The 21591-nt window shown below is 37.4% G+C and overlaps 1 protein-coding gene across 8 annotated transcripts in view; it reads left to right on the top strand.

The window, feature by feature from the left end:
• ADGRG6 (adhesion G protein-coupled receptor G6) overlaps positions 1 to 21591 on the top strand; it is a 117235-nt gene that overhangs the window by 38142 nt on the left and 57502 nt on the right. For all 8 annotated transcript variants that reach the window (XM_085541562.1, XM_085541561.1, XM_015858345.2 and 5 more), the window contains exons 3-4: positions 12527 to 12868; positions 18029 to 18649. In XM_085541562.1, the coding sequence (XP_085397688.1) occupies positions 12527 to 12868; positions 18029 to 18649 (963 nt within the window). The remainder of the gene's footprint in view (positions 1 to 12526; positions 12869 to 18028; positions 18650 to 21591) is intronic.

The raw sequence follows: 21591 nt of genomic DNA, 5'->3' as shown, positions 1-21591 counted from the left end.
CTGGAATGTGCAGGGATACTTCTTGGTTGATGACAGTGGGAGTTCAGCAGCTAGAGCTGCTGGAGAACTGGATGGAGATTAGAAAAATAAGTCACATAGCTCAGACTGGCAAAAATAAAAGGTTCAGGCATACAAAAAATTCAGTTATTGTAACTTTAATGGAGTAAATAAGGTGACACTAGACATTTTATCTTTACTGTCTGCATTATTTTTCCTCTTCTGCTGTTATGGAAAGGAGAAATACACTGACAAACCAGGGTTGGAAATAAGTAATACCGAAGTGAAGGAATTACTATTTTAAGATATGTATACCATTCTCTTCTGTATTTACTGCTGATAGAAACACATTAATCTGCTCTGTGCATGAATGATGCATTAATACTGGACATATTATTATCTTTGGAATGTGAAACTGTGACTGATATTCCATGATGGCGGAGAAGATAATGCTTCATTATGTGTGATTGAAAAGCTTGAATTATTACATGGTGTTTTATAAATCAAAACATCACAAATATTTTCACTTATATTTCTCCTTCATTACATGAAGATTGGATGAGACAGATGAAGTACAGACAGCATCTATTTTTTATAGCTTCCTGAAAGAACCCAGACAATACTGAAATATTGAAATGTGCCTGAAATTGTATTAAAATAGAGAGTTCAAAAACTGTTGGAAAAGACAGATCATGAGACCCTAAAAATGAATCATTACTTTTGTGTAGGTATTTTCCGCTGTGTCTGGAATGTCTTGGTATTGCTCTAGTGGTGAATTCCATTGCTAAGTAATTATACACCATTCCTGAATCTCGTTGAATACCAGCAAATCGTATCAAAGCTGTTTTAACCTGTACTGTAAAAGATCCAAATCATTATCAGCAAATTTTCCAGGATAGCTACAAAAAAAAAAAAAAAAAATCTTTTAAAATTAGTGAACAAAAATCCAGCTCATAAACATTCAAAAATTAGAGAACAATATTGACTGTGTTGACTGCCATATAATAAAATTCCTAACTCTTGGTTTCTGGAGGTCTTGGCGTGGTTGAAAAATGATACTTAGAATACTGAGAGTAGTAACCAGAAAAGGCATTCCAACTTTGCAGCCCGGAAAACAAAACTTTGCAGTGGAACTGTAATCTTACAAGCAATACAAGATGTTGAATATGAACATGATGAAATGGAAACTGCTTGGATGTTCTATTATTATTTGGTATGTATTAAATTTGTGGTGTAATGTACCCAGTGAAGAGGCAGTATCCCCTGCCTCCACAATACAAAATATTCTGTTATCCAGGAATTCCAGCCTATCAATATCTGCCCTGTGTCTAGCGCATATGTAGGATAAATATGTTTCTTGTATGCACATGTGTGACAAAGTTTTAATAGCAGGTGACCAGGTGTAACTGTATTGTACCCCATGTCTGTGCAGGCTGGTGGGTTCTGAAATACATACAAACCATGCCTTACTAGAAGATTGTTTCCCCAGCTGTTTTCCCACTCATTCTTGCAGACATTCTTAAAAAGTTTCTCAGGCAAGCATGACAATTGTTTGCGTGAATGATACCCAAGAATTTATTTAGTTGTTCACTTCCTCAGCTTGTACAGGTTGTTACAGTCATACTGAACATAACTGAGCTTATGAATTTACTCCAGTAGTGGATATGACCCTTTGCAGCAGCTAAATAGTCAGACCTTCTTGTTGAAGGTCTGTGATTCAGTGATTCTGTGAAGTGGGAAAAAAATCATGCTTGGTGATCATTTTGGTAAATCTCAGCCTGATTAGTGTTTGAGTGTGATATGTGGTTTGAAACCACTGTATTTTACACAGTAACCTCACAAAAAAATTCTCACTTTTCCTACCTGATTTCTTTCCTGACCTAATCCTCTCTTTACTCACGTGTATGTTAGCCTACATACTTGTTGTATTATCCTGTAGACCTACAGGTTAATACTTTTCAAACTAGCACATCTAAGCTAAATTGTCAAATATTTTCAGTGCCACTCTTTGTCCCAAAGTTCTGTTACTTTGTGGAAAAAATCCAGCTCCAGCCAAAGCTAGCAAGTCAATTCTGTTATTTTTATAAGATTATCACAGGAATGCCAATGAAAATATTCTTAAGTTACAATGGGTGTAACACAGGATTTTCACACTACCCCCTCCCTCTGGGGGAAATCCATAACTTTGTCTACAATGTGAACTCCACTCGTATGGGTCAGGACAAATTTACCCAGTAAGTGTGTTTGTTTCCACTTCAATTTTCATTGGCACAAAACCAAACAACTAAGGGGAAACAGGCAGTGCAGGGCCCCCACCCTGGCTCTGAACGTATTTTCTTCTATTGTAGCTGGTTCCCTCAATTTCCCAGATCAATCAAAATCTGCTGGAGTTACTGCTGTGATAGCCAGTTGCTATCAGGAAGTAGGATTTAATATGCTAGAATGATCAAGAGGGGTCAGAGCTTTTAGTGGCAATGATAACCCAAGAGAAATAAATACCTACAGAATTTCAGAGTGAAATGAGTTCTAGGGACAAAATGGAATATCTGGAAACAATGAATTCCTGAAGATCTCTATGTAGTGCTATCATACCACTCTGAGGATGACAAACATTGACTTGGACTTTCCCAAGACTATGGTTGCATATTAGAGATCTGTCATGTAGCAAATAATAGTGTCAATACCTGGATGACTCAATTTGTGGAGAAGTCTCTGGAGAGCAAGTACAGAGTATGCACCTGGGGAGAAATAGCTGCATGCATTGGTACAGGTTAGAGGATGACCTGGTGGAGATTAGCTCTGCAGAGAAGGACCTGGGAATCCTAGTGGACAACAGGTTGGCCATGAGCCATCAGTGTGCCCTTGTGGCCAAGAAGGCCAATGGTATCCTGGGGTGCATTAAAAAGAGTTTGGCTAGCAGGTCGAGGGAGGTGGTCCTCCCCCTCTGTGCTGCCCTGGTGAGGCCATGTTTAGACTACTGTGTCCAGTTCTGAGCTCCCCAGTTCAAAAAAGATAGGGAATCCAAGGGAGGCATACAGAGATGATAAAAGGCCTGGAGCATTGCCTGTATGAGGAAAAGCTGAGTAACCTGGGTCTGTTCATCCTGAGGAAAAGAAGAATGAGGAAGGATCTGAGAAAAGTTTATAAATATCTAAAGGTAGATGGAAGGGAGAAGGATGAGGCCAGGCTCTTCTCAGTAGCGCACAGCAATAGGACAATGAGTAATGACCTAAAACTTAAATATAGGAAGTTCCATACTGACACACAGAATAACTTCTTTATTGTAAGGATGATGGAGCACTGGAACAGGTTGCCCAGGGAGACTGTGGAGTCTCCTTGTATGGAGATATTCAGCACTCATCTGGAAGCCTACCTGTGCAACCTTTTTTGACAGAGGGGTTGGAATCAATTATCTGTTGAGGTACCTTAGAATCCCTGTGACTCTGTAATTCCCTACAATGTATCAGCAGTCTGAACAAACAAGAACCTAAAGCCAGTGTTAGGTTTCAGTCCACTGTATGTACCCCTTACAGAAAGATCTAAGAATCGCTCTGCTGCCTTTTAGAAACTTAATTACAAAAGCAAGTATTAAATGTTCTCCAAATGTAGGACCATGCAATACACCTTTGTCACGGCTTATGTGGGTTTTTTGGTTTTTGGTTGGGTTGTTGTTTTTTGTGAGGGCTTTTTTTTTTTTTTTTAAAGGCCAGCTTGCTACTTGTGTTTTCTGGTAAATGCTGCGTGACTCAGTAACTTGCTCTTGTTACTTCTGCTTTTCTAAACTTAACCTCAGATTTAAAAGTAAGCTAAGCTTCTCATTTTTGTTGCATTATTAGGGTTACTGATGTCAAGTGTATCCTGAAAGATAACTATGGTTATTGTGTTGGAAATTGGCTGTATTACTACCATCTTCTTCTTGATTTACATGTAGTGTTTGAATCATTAAATCTAGCAAGACCTGTATCATTGGCTCTTACTCAAGATATATGAAATAGGATCTAGTGCTCTACCTCTCATGATTACATTCCTTTTCCTACACATGTGCTGGCCCAGGAGTGTTCTCTGCCTCTCAGGCTAATTCACTCAGTGTCCCAAATTCACACTGTTATAAAAACTGCAGTAGCCATAATTGGCTGTAGGTTTGGAATGGTCCCTGGCCTCTGCTGGCTACTGAGCCATGCCCAGGAATGGTTTGGAGATGAGCTGCCTGATGAGGCGTGCCAGGGCCTAGTCCAGGACATTAGCAGCACTGGCATATAAGCCCCAGAGCCTAGGACTGTTCTGTGGCTTATAGCCATTGAGGTGGAACTATTGATACATAGTCCAATCAGCTGTTTTATATTAGTTCCAGGTGTAAGCCATGAAATCTAAAATTCCTCTAGTTATATCTACTCTTATTAATTATTATATGTTTGCAGAGATTCTGAAGTATTCTAGGTACTTAGTGAAATGTCTGTTGGATTTCTGAATTTTATATTTCCTGCTTTAATGGTTTTGCTGGTCAGAGTCCTGCAGGCTAATGTAGCATATGAAAAGATATTGTCTTTTAACAGTTTTCCATTTACCGCGTGCAATTTCATTTAAAAAACCCTATTCTTGTCTAATAAGAGAGAAAAAAATACATATATACTAATTTAATTTAAGTAAAAATTTAATTTCTAAATAATCTAGTAAGCAGGGTTAGAGCAAGCAGAAGCAGGAATAATAATTGACTTCACAAACAGCAGTTGCACATCCATGTGTGTCTATAAATTAGCCTGCAAGGAGATTTTGTTAATTTTATTATTCTTAGATGCACCTACTGGTTCAACCCTCTAAAAGGCATACTGCATCAGCAAAAGATGGAGGCAAGCTGATATGACTTGCCAGGATATAGAACTCTCTTTCTCCTGGCTTCTGTGGCCAAAATCCAATTGTTGAATTATTTTGTAAGAGTACAATCTTGTCTTTCACTGAATTATAAAAGGCTCTGCCAGGGTTATATGCTATTTCCAGTCAGGAATATGGGGGCCTACAGTTCTTGCTGGGTACAGGGAGTACTGTACAGATGATGCAATGGGAATGGTGCAGAATGAGTGTCCGGACTGAGGTTTTAATAGTACTGAAAGTAGTGTTTCCTGCAAATCAGCAGAAGTCACACTTGCAAACTAAGAATGAAACAGAAAATACATATATATTTGTAATTGCATCTTTATTATATTCATGCTATGCAAAAAGCATTTGGTTATGTGTGGCAGCCAAAGTAGGATAATGCAAAGATGTACCAAATTCCTAGAATTTTTATTTTATTTCAACTTGGCTAATGCAGGTTGTTTCACACAAAAGCTGATAATGTTTATCCTGTTGAGGTTTCCATATATTCTACACCTATTAACATAAATATTTTAGAAATGTTTTAGAGTATTATTTAAATTTCACTGGGATTCATGTGTTGATAAGTTTCACTACACTGCCAAGTGTTTCGTAACCAGCATTTTCATTATTCAGTAGCAGGAGAAACCTAAAGCCCCCCAAAGGCAATCTGAAGTTAATTTCTTCACACAGATATTAACCAGTGTCAATCCTACTACTGATGCCTTTGCAGAGCTGGAAGATAATGTAATATTTAGCTAGTAAAGTGTGGTGGTATAAGGCCATACCATATCAAAAGAAATAATGTATTTATTTTCAAGAGAGAAAGACAGGGAATAAGGCACCTTGACTTAGTGGTGCTTTTAGAAAGTTTGTTGCTGCATTAGAATGAAAGTTTGTCTTTAGGAAGAAGGTAGTTTGGGGGAAAAAAATAAAGAAAGAAAGAAAACCACCCATGGATTGGAAGGAACTATTTTGTGGGGGGAAAAAAAAATCAATCCCTTGTTCTCCCCAGATTAATTCAGTCAGCAAGTTGGAAATCTAGAATGTGCCCTTGGAAGGAAAGGAAGAAACAGTATGGATGTGGACATCAGGCCAGGTGTAAAATGGTTCATGTTGATCAATTCAACATCTGGTTACTAACTTTTCATATGCAATATATGCCTCAGAGTGGATCTCTGTGCTTGCATGGGTGTTAGCTCATGCTGGTGAAGTTATTATGTTTTTCCTTAGAAGGAAAAGAAAGTGGTTAGAACTAGTGATGATAACATGGTCTTCTTCATTGCTTGGGTCCACACAGTGCCTCACCTGTGGCTGCTACTGTGTAATGATTCCCCACTCAGATTTTTTTGAAGGCAGTGCTAAGGGTTGAAGACATGACTGTGAAGATGACCTCGCCCTGTCACATTATATGTGCAGACACAAACTTTTATACATGTCGTGATCAGAATCTTATTTCCCTTCCATTTGTAGCAAAGGGAATCCTTACATATTATATTATTCCATTATTTAGCCTAAATAAAGAAATATTTTTGGGGGATGCTTAAGTAGTTAAGCTTAGTTTTGTGTGCTTAATTTAAGGATTCTGATGTGTGCTTGTATTATCTGTTGCGAAAGTGGTTTTTATTCATGCCAGCGTAATATGACAAAACAAGGATCTTTTTGGCAGATCAAACAGCCTCTGCAGTTTGGAAAGCAAACAAAGAAGCCGAAGTAAACCTCTCACCTCTCCTCATCTGTACGTCCTCAGAAAGAAGTCAAACAAATTATGTATTACACAGAGAGAAGGCAGGGTGGTTTGGTGTGAAGAGGCTTCAGAAGAGTGCAGTGCTTATTGTTCTGCATAAGAATTTCTGTAGAACTTATAGATAGTACTAAGCATGCATATAGTTCTTTCATTTATATCAAGAGTGAATGATGTGAGACATACCTGCAAGAAATTTATCAGCATTTTGCAAATAGACATTTGTGTGCATCTACAGATTCCTTTCATGTCTGAAATAATATTTTAAATGGGAGAAACAGTCTACCGTTAAGCCTTTGCTATGTGATAGCTGTTCTGGGTTTAGTGTTTGTATCTCATATTGAAATAACATGGGTTTGTTTGTTCTGTAGCCATTCCAGCCCACCCACATGTTGGTGGTTTGGCCCTTCCCCTCACTTGTTTGCAGGTGTGTCCACTACTGACCTCACTCACCCGTCTATTTATGTCATAAATATGTTTAACCTAATGTTTGGCTGTATCTCTGTAGGTCTGTTCTATTATGACATTTTTGAAATAGGGAAAAAAATTACTTTTTGTAGAAAAAAAGACTTTTTGTTGCCTAATGTTCATTAAAATAGGTACTTTTTTATATTATTACCCTGAACAATTTTAAGTTTTCACTTCTATTTTTGACTTTGCCACATAACTCTGTGTGACTACGTTGTGGCACCTCCATCTGCTCCTTTCTTACTTACTCCAAAGTGATGGGGCTTGCAATTGCTTCCTTTTCAAACGTATGCAAAGTGCTAGAAGAATCTGAAATGCATAGATAAAAGAAATTAATAATTATTTTTGGACTTTATATATATCTAAAGTGCTAGGCAGCATGGTTAAGATTGCCTGTGTTTTAGGATTTGTCTAATTCTGTCAGCAGGAGAGATTTTATTATTCACTTGGATAAGACAAAAGGTAATATAAACTGTTTTGTTTTGTTTTCTGAAAATTCAGTCCCATATTTACAGAGGTTTATTTCAGGATATTTTCATATGAAATGTGTCTCCTCTACTGGGAGAAATAGAGTTAAACTTTATACCAAAATCTTACTTTTATGAGAGAATCTTTCAATGGATTTTTAAAAAAATACTGAAAAACAGTGTTAGTTCAACCCACACAGTCTATCATTGGTATCCTGTGTTACTGCCTACGCTGTGTAGTCATTTGCACTTCTGTCAGGTGGAAAATACTGCAAAGAAGGGCCAGTTCATTGCTACAGCCAATGGATGGAAAAAGAAAAATCCCATTGCAAGGTGTAACTCAGTGTGAAAATAAACTGTATAAGGAATGAATTATAAGAGCAGATATTTTTCCCTATAGGCACTGTTTACTTCTGATCCTAACTTTCACACTCTTTGATCTGTTAGAGCTGAATTAAGCAATGATTCAAGGTGAATTGCTTTTGTGTTTAATTGTTTTTTATTTAATTATTCGCCAAACAAAAATTGTTGTCCATCAATTATCCACAGCTGACTAAGAGTAGAAGTGAAAGCAGACAGACGTAAAAGTGAAAACTCTTGACTAAGAGAAAACTGCAAAATATGGTAGGGCGAAAGATGAGTTTTAGGGGGAAAATTATGACAGTGGAGAGAAATAGAGGAATACACAGAGCTAGAGAAAAATATATGCATTAGCATAGACTTTGGAGGTAAGTGCTGAAATACTTCGGACATAAAAAGTGGAAAAAAGGAAGTGTGAATGTATGGGAAGAGGTTATACAGAAAGTTTCCTTCTCTAAACCAGTGGTCAACATTATAACTCTGTGGTTTCAGCTGTTCACAAATGGTTTGTGAAAGCCACTTCCAGATGACACCTCAGTGTTTGCAGGTGTCTTCTCTAATTCAAATGCCAAGGCTCTAAAAACACAAAATGATTTGATGGGTCAGGGTGGGCAATCAGTTTTGTTCTATAGGATATGCATTTTGTGTACACATAATCTATATTAGTCATGTAAGTCACATTGGTCTCTTTAGTTAATGACATACTGGTTCCCTTAGCCCTTTAGTTTCAGATGATTCAGGACAGTATAAGAAGGAGCTCTACAAGAATGTTAACTCTTTGTAGAAATTAAAAAGTAGGTATGTTAAAATAGGCAGCACACTCACAAAAGAAAATGAATGGTCTCATGGCTAGGAAAAACTGGCAACCATGAAAACAGGATTCTCTTCCTCCCCCCCGCCCCCCCTCATCCCTTATAAGTTCCTATTAGAGACAAAGAAATTGTTATGACTACAGTTTCTATTGGACACTAAGTGCTCATTTTTTTATTTTCTAAAGTGGACCAGATGGGCAGACTGCTTTCCCAATTGCAGTTTAAAATCACTGGTAGTATGTTTTGGACATATAAAATCCTGTACAAATAGTAAGTAGTTAAGGAAAATCAGAACTCTTGTTTCTCAGATTGGGAACTCAAAATCCATGGAAACTTGCCATTTTTGCCCATTATCTCTGTGTCTAACTTTACCCTTACAAAATGGGCATGACAGGAGGGAAAATTCTGCTTCTCCATCAGCATTTGTGGTCAGTTAACATTAGAAAACTCTAAAATGCTCTAGAGGAATTTATTAGTTTTACTTTTTAGTATTGTGTTCCAGTGTCATACTAAACTCTTAACTACTCGTTTATTAAGTGAAGCATAAGTCCTTTAGAAAAAAATAATATGATTATGAAATGAAAACTACTTATCCAGGATATTCTTATGAAGGAAACAAATGAGGTGCTGTGTGAAGCTTTCATGTAAGAAATGTGGAAAATAAGTGTTTGATTTCAGAGCATGGAAAGAGTGTTTACTTTATGTTTTTTAGCATATTCAAGAGGGGAGAAAAAGTGAACGTTTTTTCACTTTACAGAGTATATATCCTGTGGTCTAGGATGATAACAAAATACTTGACAGGCAAGTTCTGTGCATTTAGAGTTCTTGGCCAAGAAAATATACCTATATTTATTCCCATTAAAATTAATAAACTATCTCATATTGCTTGCAGAAATGCTTGTGGCGTGTATTGAAATAAGTATTCAGTATCCACAGTTCAGAACTGCTTTGGGCCAATGGGATTGCAAAATATCTGTCAGCTTTGGCTGACAGCCTAGAGTTGCCACAGCAATTTTTCTCTTTAATGAGTAAAATAGGTGGTGTTTATAGAAAAATAACTGTCTCATGAGAAGCTGTGCAAAAAGTTCCATTCAAAACCATTCTGTTTATATATAGTTTTGTTGTTTGTTTTCTTTCCCTTTTACTTACTACTGTGGACATTTACATGAAAACAGGATATTTCTCCTTCAAATTGCAGTCATGGACAGAACAGCCACTATGCCAAAATGAAAGCTGTTTTCCTCACCAAATCTGTTTCTTCTACGTATGTAAAGTGTACAATGCTTATTTTCCTACCTCCACTTAGGAGCTTTTTTTACTTCATTAGGTCTATAAAACTAGCAAAACAATTTGGACATAATGACATGAGAGTATGTCAGTGAATGTGTAAAATGATTAAATGAGTTTAAAAAAACAAACAGTAAAATAAATAATATCTACATGTCTGTATTTACAGTGACAACAGAGATAAAAGTATTTTTGCTGTGTGTTCTGATATTAAATTAATATCTGATATTAAATAGTTTTGAGATATTTGTAAATGCTCAGGAGTAAGATAAATAAAAGAGATGAGTCCTGTTTTGGCTGATGATGATCAATAAAAGTAGTGAAGTCAGGTTTCTCCTAAGAATGTCCATTCTTTCTGGTGGACAAATCTGCCTTTTCCAGTCTTAGGTTGAATGTAATAACCTACTGGTTTGAGAGGTGCATCAAACAACTTTTACTGACAAGTGTCACATTTTCTCCAGTCTCTTTGAGTTCAGGAATTGTTTATAATGCCACTAAATTTATACTTTAGGGATCCAGTGATGAATGCGAGTGCTCTAGCAACCATAGGTGGTTTCATAATGTAACAGCTAAGCCTTTGGCTCCAGATTGATCTGGTTGTAGTTGATAGACAGAGAAAGCTCTCAGTTGTCCACATAGTTCTGTGCCACTTACTTCTTTAGCAGGAATGAGTAGGAAAGTGGGTACAGCATACTACCAGTTCCTCAGCCACTGTAGCCCTCATCTTAGAAATACTGAAGGCAGGACTATAAATAATGGAGTCTTCCATGAAGGAAGACTCTGAAGTGCTGCCTCATCCAGAGCCAACCTTCCCCTTGTGGAGGCTTACTTGCCCTGGACTAAGAGACCTCTGGCTTATGGCTCAGCTGCTTTTCTTGTTCCTCCTCTCTTCAGTTTAGGGTTGTTTTCTGAAAACTGATATGTATCTCTGCAAAGTCCTCTGCACAAAGCTGTCATCTGATTGTAAACTGCTGAATTTATGCTCATTGCACTAATAATTAAATATTCTCTCTCTAGTTAGTAAATGGAGCAGCAGGATTTCAGGGCAGATGAGTGCAGTCCTCTTACTATACAGATTTGCTGAGAAGTTAGATTACACAGACTCCAGGTTGTTCTGCTCAGATAATGTTTCCAACATCAGGAGTGAAATGTTCCCAGGGATAATTGAAAAGCTTTAAGATAATTTTTTTAAATTTTTTAATTTTTTTACCTCAAATAGGACTCCAACATTTCTTACATAGTCAGCCTGTATTAGACTTTGGAAATCCAATTAATTACTAACCTCCTCACCTCCTTAGGGCCATATGATACACGATAACCCTTTTGCACAATGTAACTAGGAATTCTCCTTTCTGATGTAAACTTTTCTCTGTTTGTTTGTTTGTTTTTGGTTGTGTTGGGTTTTTTTGTTGTTGTTTTTGCCATGTTAGTTCGCAGAGTCAGGGTCTTGCAAAAGCTGAACAACATATGAATGTGACTCATCAGGAACCAAGCAGTGGAAAGAAAAGCTGAGGGTACTTTGGAGAAGTTTGTTGTGTTTATTCCTGTTTTAGGGCTGAACAACTTGTTTAGCTGTTTTTAGCTTAGCCTGTTGCATGATGTACAATTGTGGCCTAATGAAATATTTGGGAAATAATTCGGCACAAACATGCTGCATAGTTTCTTCAGTTATCTATTGGTCGTGTTCTGTTCCTATCTAGTTTGCTCTCTGCTGCTTTAGCAGACTCACAGATTTCAACAGCAGGCAACTCACCGTAATACTGTCATAAAATACACTACAGGGTGACTATAAAAAGGGCAAGAAATGCAACTCTGAGGACTAACAGGGCCTGAAATTCTTGTGGAGGAGCACAGCAGGTGAACAAAGGTGCATGAGGAAGAGGATGAGAATATTTTAGAGCCTGACTGCCACAAACTTCTCAGTGGAGCTGAGTCAGCATGGGAAGAGCTCAGTAATGTGGTGCTGATTCAGAGGCCGGTGGCTCACTGCTCCCCTTTTGGGTGATGTGGAAAGTACTTGCGGAAGTGCTGATGACTAACCTTGGACACTGCAGAATGCTGCTACTGTGGCCCCTCGGCCCATCTCTTGTGCTGCTGCATTCCAGAGACATTCCAATGGGAACAGTGACAGGACATGGAGCTGCAGAATAGCAGCAGTCAGCATCTGTCCAGCAGCCAAAAGATAGAAAGGATACCAGTCATCTTCTTTGAAGTTTTAGTTCATTTGCATTTGAGAATTCAAAAGTGTTTTTGCTTCTCCAGTGTTTGCACAGTGAGTCAGTATGTATGGCAGATATATACTGCTTGTATAAATGAACATTCAGCAGTATAACTTCTGTTCCTTTTGTATGGGAATTCTTACATTTAAAAAGTATTTTGCTGTACTATTCCTCCAGCATTTGGCACATCAGAAATGAGGATTTATTTTGCCCTTCTTTCTGTCATATCTCTTCATGTTTTTATGTATAGAAATATACTTAGTCATAGTGTTGACAATTAATTACCTGTTAAATAATATTTCCTTCTGTTTTCATTACCAGCTCAAGGATGCTACAACTGTAGGACTGTGCTTACTGACCCCTCTGGAGTTTTCACTTCTCCATGCTACCCAAGTGATTATCCCAACAGCCAATCTTGTAAATGGGTCATCCGAGCACCTCATGGATTCATTATACAGCTAACATTCAGTGATTTTGACATTGAAGAAGCTCCGGGCTGCATTTATGACTCACTGACACTGGACAATGGAGAGAGCCCAATGAACCTTTGTGGCATCACTGCCAAGGGATTATCATATAATTCTACTGGAAATGAAATGATTGTGTCTTTCAAAAGTGACTTCAGTATCCAAAAGAAAGGTTTTAATGCCAGCTATATGCGAAGTAAGTAAACACAAACCAGTTTATCCCTTTTACAGAAAAAAATGTCCTGCTGTAATGTCCTGACGCACATTTCTTACAATTTATTAGAATTACACTTTATAAAGAAATTATGTGCTCCTTAAGAGGGATGGGTAATAGGGAAGCTGCAAGATAATGCTACTGACTTCTGTGTGGGTTGGTTTTTATTTATTTATTTATTTATTTTTGACTAATGTATTTTTCTGTGGTTGAAGGTAAATTATTTTTTTCTGGGACATGGCATCCTCTAGTACATTAGAAAAAAGTTTTATCGCACAAAGATGGTAGGCCCAGCAGTGCCTCTTTCAGCCAATTCATGTTGGGTACTTTAAAAGTGGGACATACATACAGAAATATGAAGACCAGCATGAGCAAGTTCTTAGCCAAAAAAAACAAGGAGAGGCAAAACCACTGTACCAGTGAATCACGCTACAATGGGGAGAAGTTCATGCAAAATGCAGAACTTCCTCAAGTCTTTTTCCAGTCTGCAACATAAACTCTTAGGGTTGAACTGTCATTGCAAAACTGCTATCTACATTCCTTGACCTTTTTTTCTTTTCATAAATACATAGTAATGCTTAGATTTAAAAAATTCTAGCAACTGCAAAAAAGACACTTTTCTATCTACGATTTTCTCCCTCAGATAAGGGGACAAATAATATGTGACTTATGTGTATTTTGCCATTTTAAGATTTTGCAAGAAGTTGTTAACATGATGGTAAAGGACAGCAACATAAATGAGGACATTAGGATGGTCATTTACTTCTTTTAATTTAAAACCATTGCCCTTGCCCTGTTAGTACAAGCCCTGATAAAAAGTCTCTGAATCTTTATTATAAGCCCTATTTAGATCCTGAAAGACTGCAATGAGTTCTCCCTGAAACTTTCTCTTCTTCAGAAGTCCAGCTTCCTCATCCTTCCTTTGTAGGATAGATACTCCAGCCCTGTGACAATCTTTGTGGCCCTACTTTGGCCCCATTCCAGCTGCTCCTCATCTATCTTGTGCTGAAGATTCCAGGTTTGGATGCAGTACTCCAGATGGTGCCTCACTGCTTCCTAGTAAAGAATTTTTTCCTAGTATCTAACCTGAATTTCCCCTTTCCGTTCAAAGCCATTCCCCCTTTTTCTATCACTGTTAGACCAGTTGTGTCCAGCTTTTTGTCCACCATGTTCCCCATGTCTTTCTCCACAGGGCTGCTCTCAATCAATCCATTAGTCTGTACCACTTGTACTGGAGGCTGCCCAACTGTAGCACTGATGATGTTCTACCAGCTGGTTGTGTAGAAACACAGAGTGAGGAAATTTTCAGCTATCTCTTAAGTTTCAAGCTAATCTTTTTCATTAAAAGAAATATCAAAATACTCATTACACATATAATATTTTTAAATAATATCCAGAATTATAAAACAAAATTAGGTTTCTCTGCTTCAAGGAGTTGTAAAATCAAGTACATCATATAAAATGATATGTAATCAGTTTATACATGATTTATTGTTGTTCATCTTTACTACTATAGTATTCAATCTTAACAAATAAGATGACTTTTATTGGGAATGCAATATTACCCTCAGATGAGGAGAAGAGGAGAGGACCATGGAGAGAATCATTTTTATATCCATATTTATTGGTATTTTTTCAAAAGCAAAAATATTACCTCCACCCCAAAATGAAGAGTGCAATACATTCATCGATAGCACTCTTGCAGTTAAATAGCCTTGGAAGATATCCTTTTATTTTGAATAAGAAGGCTGCTCTCCAGTGTGACTGGAGGTGTCGGTGACCTTCACCAGCAACTTACATTTAAATGTTTCACATATATGTTAGTATGTTATACTGCTGTTAAGGCCTGCTGTTAAGCTACCTTGATGAAGTTTCCTGAATATTATTTCATTAATCCCAACTGGTAACTCTCAATTTGAATTTGACTGCAGATGTTATGAAGGAGATTTGGCTGCGTGCAAATAGGGCAAATTATAACCTATAGGCCACATTCTACATGGCAAAACTTAGCCAGGCAGAGAATACAGAAAAAGAGTTTTGGTAAATGGATGATAGTGTACTGCTTTTCTTTCATAGAAAATAAGTTATAAAAGCTTGTAGACATGTAGATCATCAACACACATGCACTGAAATTACAAAACATCTGCACAGCAGATGTCCATGAAGTACTCTCCTGCTCTTGTAGAGAATTCCCAAAGGCACGGCAGCAATGCTACCTCCTCTCACATCATTTTCTTAGAAGTGAATATATTAAAATAATAAAATTAAGTCGTTTGTTCAGTTTTGAGTTTGATAAAGGAATGTAAAGGTCAATTCAAAGATACACAACAGTTTACTATCTAGCAATTGCACTTAAAAAGATACAAATAGTACATCCTTATACAAAGTGTACACATGGCAAAATATAGGTGGGGAAAGACAAAAAGGGTAAATCTGGGGAGGGAATTAGCTGTGAATAAAACAACATTTGTGGAGCAGTGTTTTCAAAATGAGTTTCACAGAACTCATCCTGCTATCCGTAACAAGCTTGCTGCCTACACAAATGCTGGCTTTCTTGATTGTTGCCTCCTGCAACCCTCCAAAAGCACATAGATGAGCCATATTCTTAACAGCAGTAAATGAGTGCAGCTATATGGTATGTGGTGTGTAGACTGTTGCAGAACTCCAAAAAGCTGGTATATTTCTTCCAGTATCAGTTGAAGGGCAGTTGAAAGCTGTGAACCTAGAAAATGGCAGAAAAGCAATTTTCCCCACAAATGATTGTAAAATAGTTATTTTTCCTTGTATGTAAAGGGCAGTACGTTATATGAGACCATGATCTGAAAGCAAGACAAGTAACGCAGAAACTCTAAAAAGAAGCAGAGGCAGACTTCTTGTCATGACAACACTTTCGTAAATGCAGATGAGGATTTCAGAACAGTGAGCTGTCTGTTGCTGGTCACTGTGATGCATTTCAGCCTCCAAGACTTACTTACAGTTTACATGAGTAAAAAGCAATGTGTCCAAAATAAAAGCTGTTATCTTCCTAACAGAAACAGTTTAGCATCATCCTGAATGTAGTATAAACACTTATATGAACAGGCTGAGAATATATATATATTCTCCCTCAGAGAATAATAATCTTCTTCAATGCTAACATCTGAAATTCATCAGTGTGGTGACTGGCTGTTCAAAAGTGATTGTGGGCTCCTAATTTTGATGTCAGGATTCTTTTTTTTCTCCACATATACAAAATACTTGTCAGTTTTGTGCTTTTGCTGTGTAGAAAAGTCCCAGCAGCTGACTCTGAGGAGAACAGTTTTGAGTAGACTTGTTCAGTACCAGGGCAGCAGCTTTTGGTCTCCCAGTTTATTTCTCTTACACTGTTTAAATGTGACCAGCTGGTTTGTAACTTTCCTGACCACTCCAACACCAGCTGAGTGGTGCTCATATGAATGAGCTTTTTTCTTTCTCAAGTCTTGAATCCTTATACTTCTGGAACACTTTCCATGTTACGTAAAGAACTGTACAGTATAATTAACCCATGAAAAAAAAGCCCTTGTTTTCAGTGGAAAGTTGAACACATTTTCTATCTATAAAATTGTTACAACATACTTTTGCCCTTGGGAAAGGAGAAAAATCTATGAAGTAAATCCAGTAATTGTAAAAGTCCAGGATTTCTCTCTTCAGTCCTATTCTCAAGTTGCTAGGTTGGCAGATAAAAGTGCAATCCTTTATGTTATTTTACTGTATCATTTACACTGGTCAAATTTTGTCTTTGTGAATACCCAGATATGGTAGTCTGGGGCACAGATTCTTTGCATGCTGTTGGCAAAGAGAAAGTGTAATACAGTGAACATGTAGGATCTTTATAGCTCATCTCTCTGTTCCAGAGTGGGGCATAATAATCACTCTTCTCTTACGTATTTTACCCTCCCAAATGGAAAATTTTTCTTTCATTCTGAGAAGGAAGCAGGTTAAATAGTTATTGTATGTTACATGGCACTGCTTACAAATCCTAAGACATTTCATGTGGCAGTTATTCTTCAGGTCTGGAAAAATCCAATTTCAGTATCAGAATATCTGGAGTGCTAGGGAGGTGTCAGACATTTCTTGGAGATGTGATCTGCCACAGTACAGAAATAAAGAGCCAGAAATAAGGAAGGGCTACTGCTGTGTATTTGGTCTTGTTGACCTCAATTCCTTTGCATGACTGATAACCTGAAATTTCTTTCTGTGGAGAAAGTCAGTAAAAGAATTTTTGTACCATAAGGATCCAATAAAACTGAGTATATTGGCACTTTATTTTGAAAAAATAATTTTCTCCAAAGTAGACTCAGCAGAATTGTCATTAATACACTCATGGAGAAAAATCATGTGTCACTTAATACTGTTTTTCACATTTGGAGACTGCTATTTTGCCAGTGCAAATGAGAATGCTTAAAAAAATTAGAGACAAAGTGCTTCTACCCATTCCCTTACTGCAGTGCATTGCTTTAGAAGAGGACTAGCCATTTCTAGGTACTTGTGCAAAATCTGGAACACAAGTATTTACAAAAGGTGAACAGCTTGGATACAAATTGGATACGTGATTACAGGATTGAACCTGAAAGCTGCTGAGAACAAAACGAGAAGATCGTTAATATTTTGCAGAAACTCATTACGAGCACTCAGGAATGAAGGGCTTCAGTTTGCCATGAAGTGCAATGGAATTTTTCTTCTATTACAGTATTGATATTTAAAAGAAGTAAGGCCTGAACTTCATTGGTATAATGCAGTCATGCAGACAAGTAATCAAAATAATAGAACTTCAAAAATCATACTCTGTTTTCCAAACAAATGTTTTTCTCTATTGCCTACTACACCTTTCCTTGATGAATAAATGTTAATTTTTATCAAATGAGTGTAAACTAGCAGGTAATATTTCCTAGTACTGCTCTTGATGCAACTTGGGGAGTTAATTGCAGATAATGCAGCATTCTCCACTCTGCTGCAAAGGAACTGCAAGTGTTTTAGGTTGAATGTTCTGCAAGCCAAATTCCCTACAGTGTGTACTTTTGAAGTATCACAGTGATAAAAAACACCACTGAACTGCTGCCAGTCTACTTTTATTTTATATGAGAATACTTTCAATTTAATTAATGTATCTACTCTCTGTTCTAGTTGCCGTGTCTCTGAGGAATCAGAAGGTCATCATTCCTCAGGATCCTGATGCCGATGTTGTATCCGTGGCAGAAACGGTCTTGGTTCCAGAGCTCAGCCAGTTCACACTATGCTTTGAAGCAACCAAGAGCAACAGTGATGACAATGATGACTGGAAGATTTTCTCCTACACTGATGCATCATCAAAAGAGTTTTTCGGGTTTGGGAAGACCACAAAAGGCCATTTTCTATCCATTTCAGACACACAGTGCATACTTGACCATGCATTGCCTCGAAATGTGGAGTTTTTCACAGGAACATTTGAGCAGCTTTGTGTCATAGGGGATACTTTCTCAGGCACTATAGGTGTATACGCCAAAAGCATCTATCATAATACCTACTGTCCAGATATGTTTGGCAAAGTTATCCCTGGAAATGGGAGGCTTGTGCTGGGCTCTAACAGCAATGAAGTGAGCTCTCTAAATGGGGACATTTACAACTTCCGCCTTTGGAATTTCACCATGAATGCTCAAACACTGGCCAACCTCAGCTGCGATGTGAAAGGAAACATTGTAGACTGGGAAAATGAATTCTGGAGTATTCCAACTTCAGCACTGAAAGCAGAAAACAATTTGAGTTGTGGTAAGTGTGCCTTGCCAATCTTTTTTGCTTATTCTCCCCCCACAAACACTCCTGCATTGTGCTGAAAATATCTTATCCTAGCAAGAAAAATGAAAGTTCCTCTGAAAGAAAAACAGGTAGGACTTGTCTTTCTTCAACTTTAGTTTCACTCTTATTGTACACAGAGTGTACAATATTGTGCTTTGAAAGGGCACAAAGTTGATTCTCTATGGGAAAGGAAAAATCCCCTACATGTTTTGAGGTGCTAATTGAAATAATCTACAGATCAAAATTCTTCCCCAGTAATTTGTTTACTGGCATTCTATTTATATGAAATGAGGATCACAGGAAAGTACCTGCAACCGTCAGGTTAGACATCCACAGTCTCCAGAGAGGAAAAAGAGCTTGTTAACTAACCATTAAGTAAATGTTTTTGTACCTAACCTTTGGTACTTTCATTAGCTAGAAGAAGAACCTGTTAGGATTGTGCGCTCAGTGCATAGAGCCAGTAAAAGCAGTGGCAAAAGTCTAATGCATACAAGACAGATAAGTATAAAAAAGATTAAATTAGTGGGGGACAGATGGGAAGGAAGCATTTTAGATCAAAATCATTCATTCTTATCATCCTGACAATATATTGTCTGCCCTTCCTTAAACTGTCACTTACTACACTCTTCCAGTAGATTACATCAGAAGACAAATTTTCATACTTAGTCCAACCTATTCTCATTCTTTGGCTCTGACACTATTATTATTTGTGTCTAGGTGTAATTTTTATGTATGTATGTGTTATTACAGCTGTTTGATGATTTTCTCCAGAAATATTTTAACCAGAAAAAGAAGGAATAATTGAAACTGAAAAATCCATGTCAGTTTGGAGCAAAATTTGATGTAAAAAATAAAAAATAAAAAGAAGGAAACAAATGCTTTGATTGCTGAAAGCATCAGAGATATTTGGATATTTTTAAAATGCATAGGGTAGAATGCATGGGAGATTCAGGCTGGACATTAGGAAATATTACTTCTCAGAAAGGGTAATCAGGCACTGAAATGCACTGCCCAGGGAGGTGGTGGAGTTGAACACCCCATGGGAGTGTTCAAGAAACGTTTGGATGTTGTGTTGAGGGATGTGATTTAACTGGGAAGTATTGGTGATGGTTGGACTGGATGATCTTCTAGGTCTTTTCCAACCTTTATAATTCTTTGTGATTCTGTGGGTAAAATTGGTGTCATGGCCAGTAGTATCTTAGGGATGCTATTGACGATCTACTACTATGGAACTCCATGTTGTCTAAGACCCTCTACTGTAGCAAATATATATTTGTGAAAAGGAAAAGGAAGAGGAAAAGAAAGGAAAGGATTACAAATACTGGTTCTGAAGTATGTGAGGTCTCTTTATATCTAATGTTGTCCTCTCCACTTTAGTACTTATGAGTTTAAAAATAGTTTAAATAGTATTACTGTCTCCTCACAGAGCACCTGTCAGCATTCTATGAATCGGTAGCTTAAAACAGTACCTGTCATAATTAAAACTTGCTGGTTTCTGTATCTATTAGCTCATGAGGGATTAAGGTGGCCAGTATATTCTATCTTACCTGCTTTAGTTTACTGAAATGGAAATACAAAGTAGTTTGATTCATTGAAGCAGCTCTCAGCAATGAAAAGGCAATCTAAACATTGGTCATGGCTGATGAAATTGTTCTGAACATAGAAGTTGCTTTTCTGCCCATAGTAAAAGTAAAAATCTGAGAGAAAGTAATTTTCCCCAAAATCTTATTCTTCCTTAAACTATTGTCCATGAAGGCCACAACACTTTTACTAAACTATGTACCAATGTAACTGTAGATACTGCAGTCTTATATGATTTTGACTGATGTATTGATCTTGTCCCTTTTTGTCTTAACACAGTCCAGTGACATTAAGTGCCACATTATAGCTGTGTTCATAGAAACAGCATTTTCATTCCACATCACAGCTTTATTTTGGGGGATGTATCTGTTCAGTGGTTTCCTTACAGAATAAGGTTATTTTAGAAAATGTGTATGAGCTTTCTCACATTTACAAAAGTGTAGGCCTGTTTTTCATGTTTGCTTCAAGTGTTTCTCTATATAAAAATTGTTACCTCCTGTAACTAAGCAGGGTGAAAATACTAACCCATCTCTTTCAAGGATATTAAATTTCCCACTATGATACAGGCTTCCCTAGAACAAAGTACATCCTAAAAGAAAACACTGGGTGCAGTGCAGTTTCAGAAACTGTTACTAATCTCAGAGATGGAATTGTTAGAATTTTCTTCCCTTCATCATCTTGAATAAAAGGCTTCATTGTAAAACCAGCCCTTACCAGGAGGGTTGATGCGTCAGTCTGTCAGCCATGAATAAACCACTGACATTGGTGAGATTAACTGATTAGACTTCATTTAGCTGCAATGGAAGAATTTATGCAGAAAAGAGTTTCCTCCGAGCACCAGTAATGCTTTCCCAGGAGCTGCTTGTAACAGAAAAAAATAAAACCACATCAGCCCCAGCATTAATGATGATCTCAACATATTTGTGCCTGAACAGTGTTTAGATTTTTCAAGGGATATTATTTTCATCATTCTTCAGAGAAAGCTTTTACAAGTTGGCTTACAGAAGATAAAAACACCAACAAACTGTTCCTGATAATCTTTTCTTTAATTTACCTTCTCCTAGCTTATTCCTTAGACTAATGTTTTCACAGCTGTGCAATCATGGTGGGATGTTTCTGGAAGACTTGACGGAGTTCTGTTTTCATTGCTCTACCTTTGCAAGGCTTGCATTTAAAGGTATATGTACACAGCCTGGGTAGCCAAACTAATTTTAAAATAAATAGTTTAGGTAGCGAAAGTGCTGTAGCAGCGTCAGTGCAGAGCTCAGTGTAGACAAACCCTGGAGCATTTAATCAACTTCTTGTAATTATTTTGGAGCATGTAATGGCTACAC

Source organism: Coturnix japonica, chromosome 3, assembly GCF_054131305.1.
Source record: "Coturnix japonica strain WE chromosome 3, WE-NBRP24, whole genome shotgun sequence".
Taxonomy (NCBI): Eukaryota; Metazoa; Chordata; class Aves; order Galliformes; family Phasianidae; genus Coturnix; species Coturnix japonica.
The sequence above is the reverse complement of the archived record's forward strand: the minus strand, read 5'-3'. Positions and strand labels throughout refer to the sequence as shown.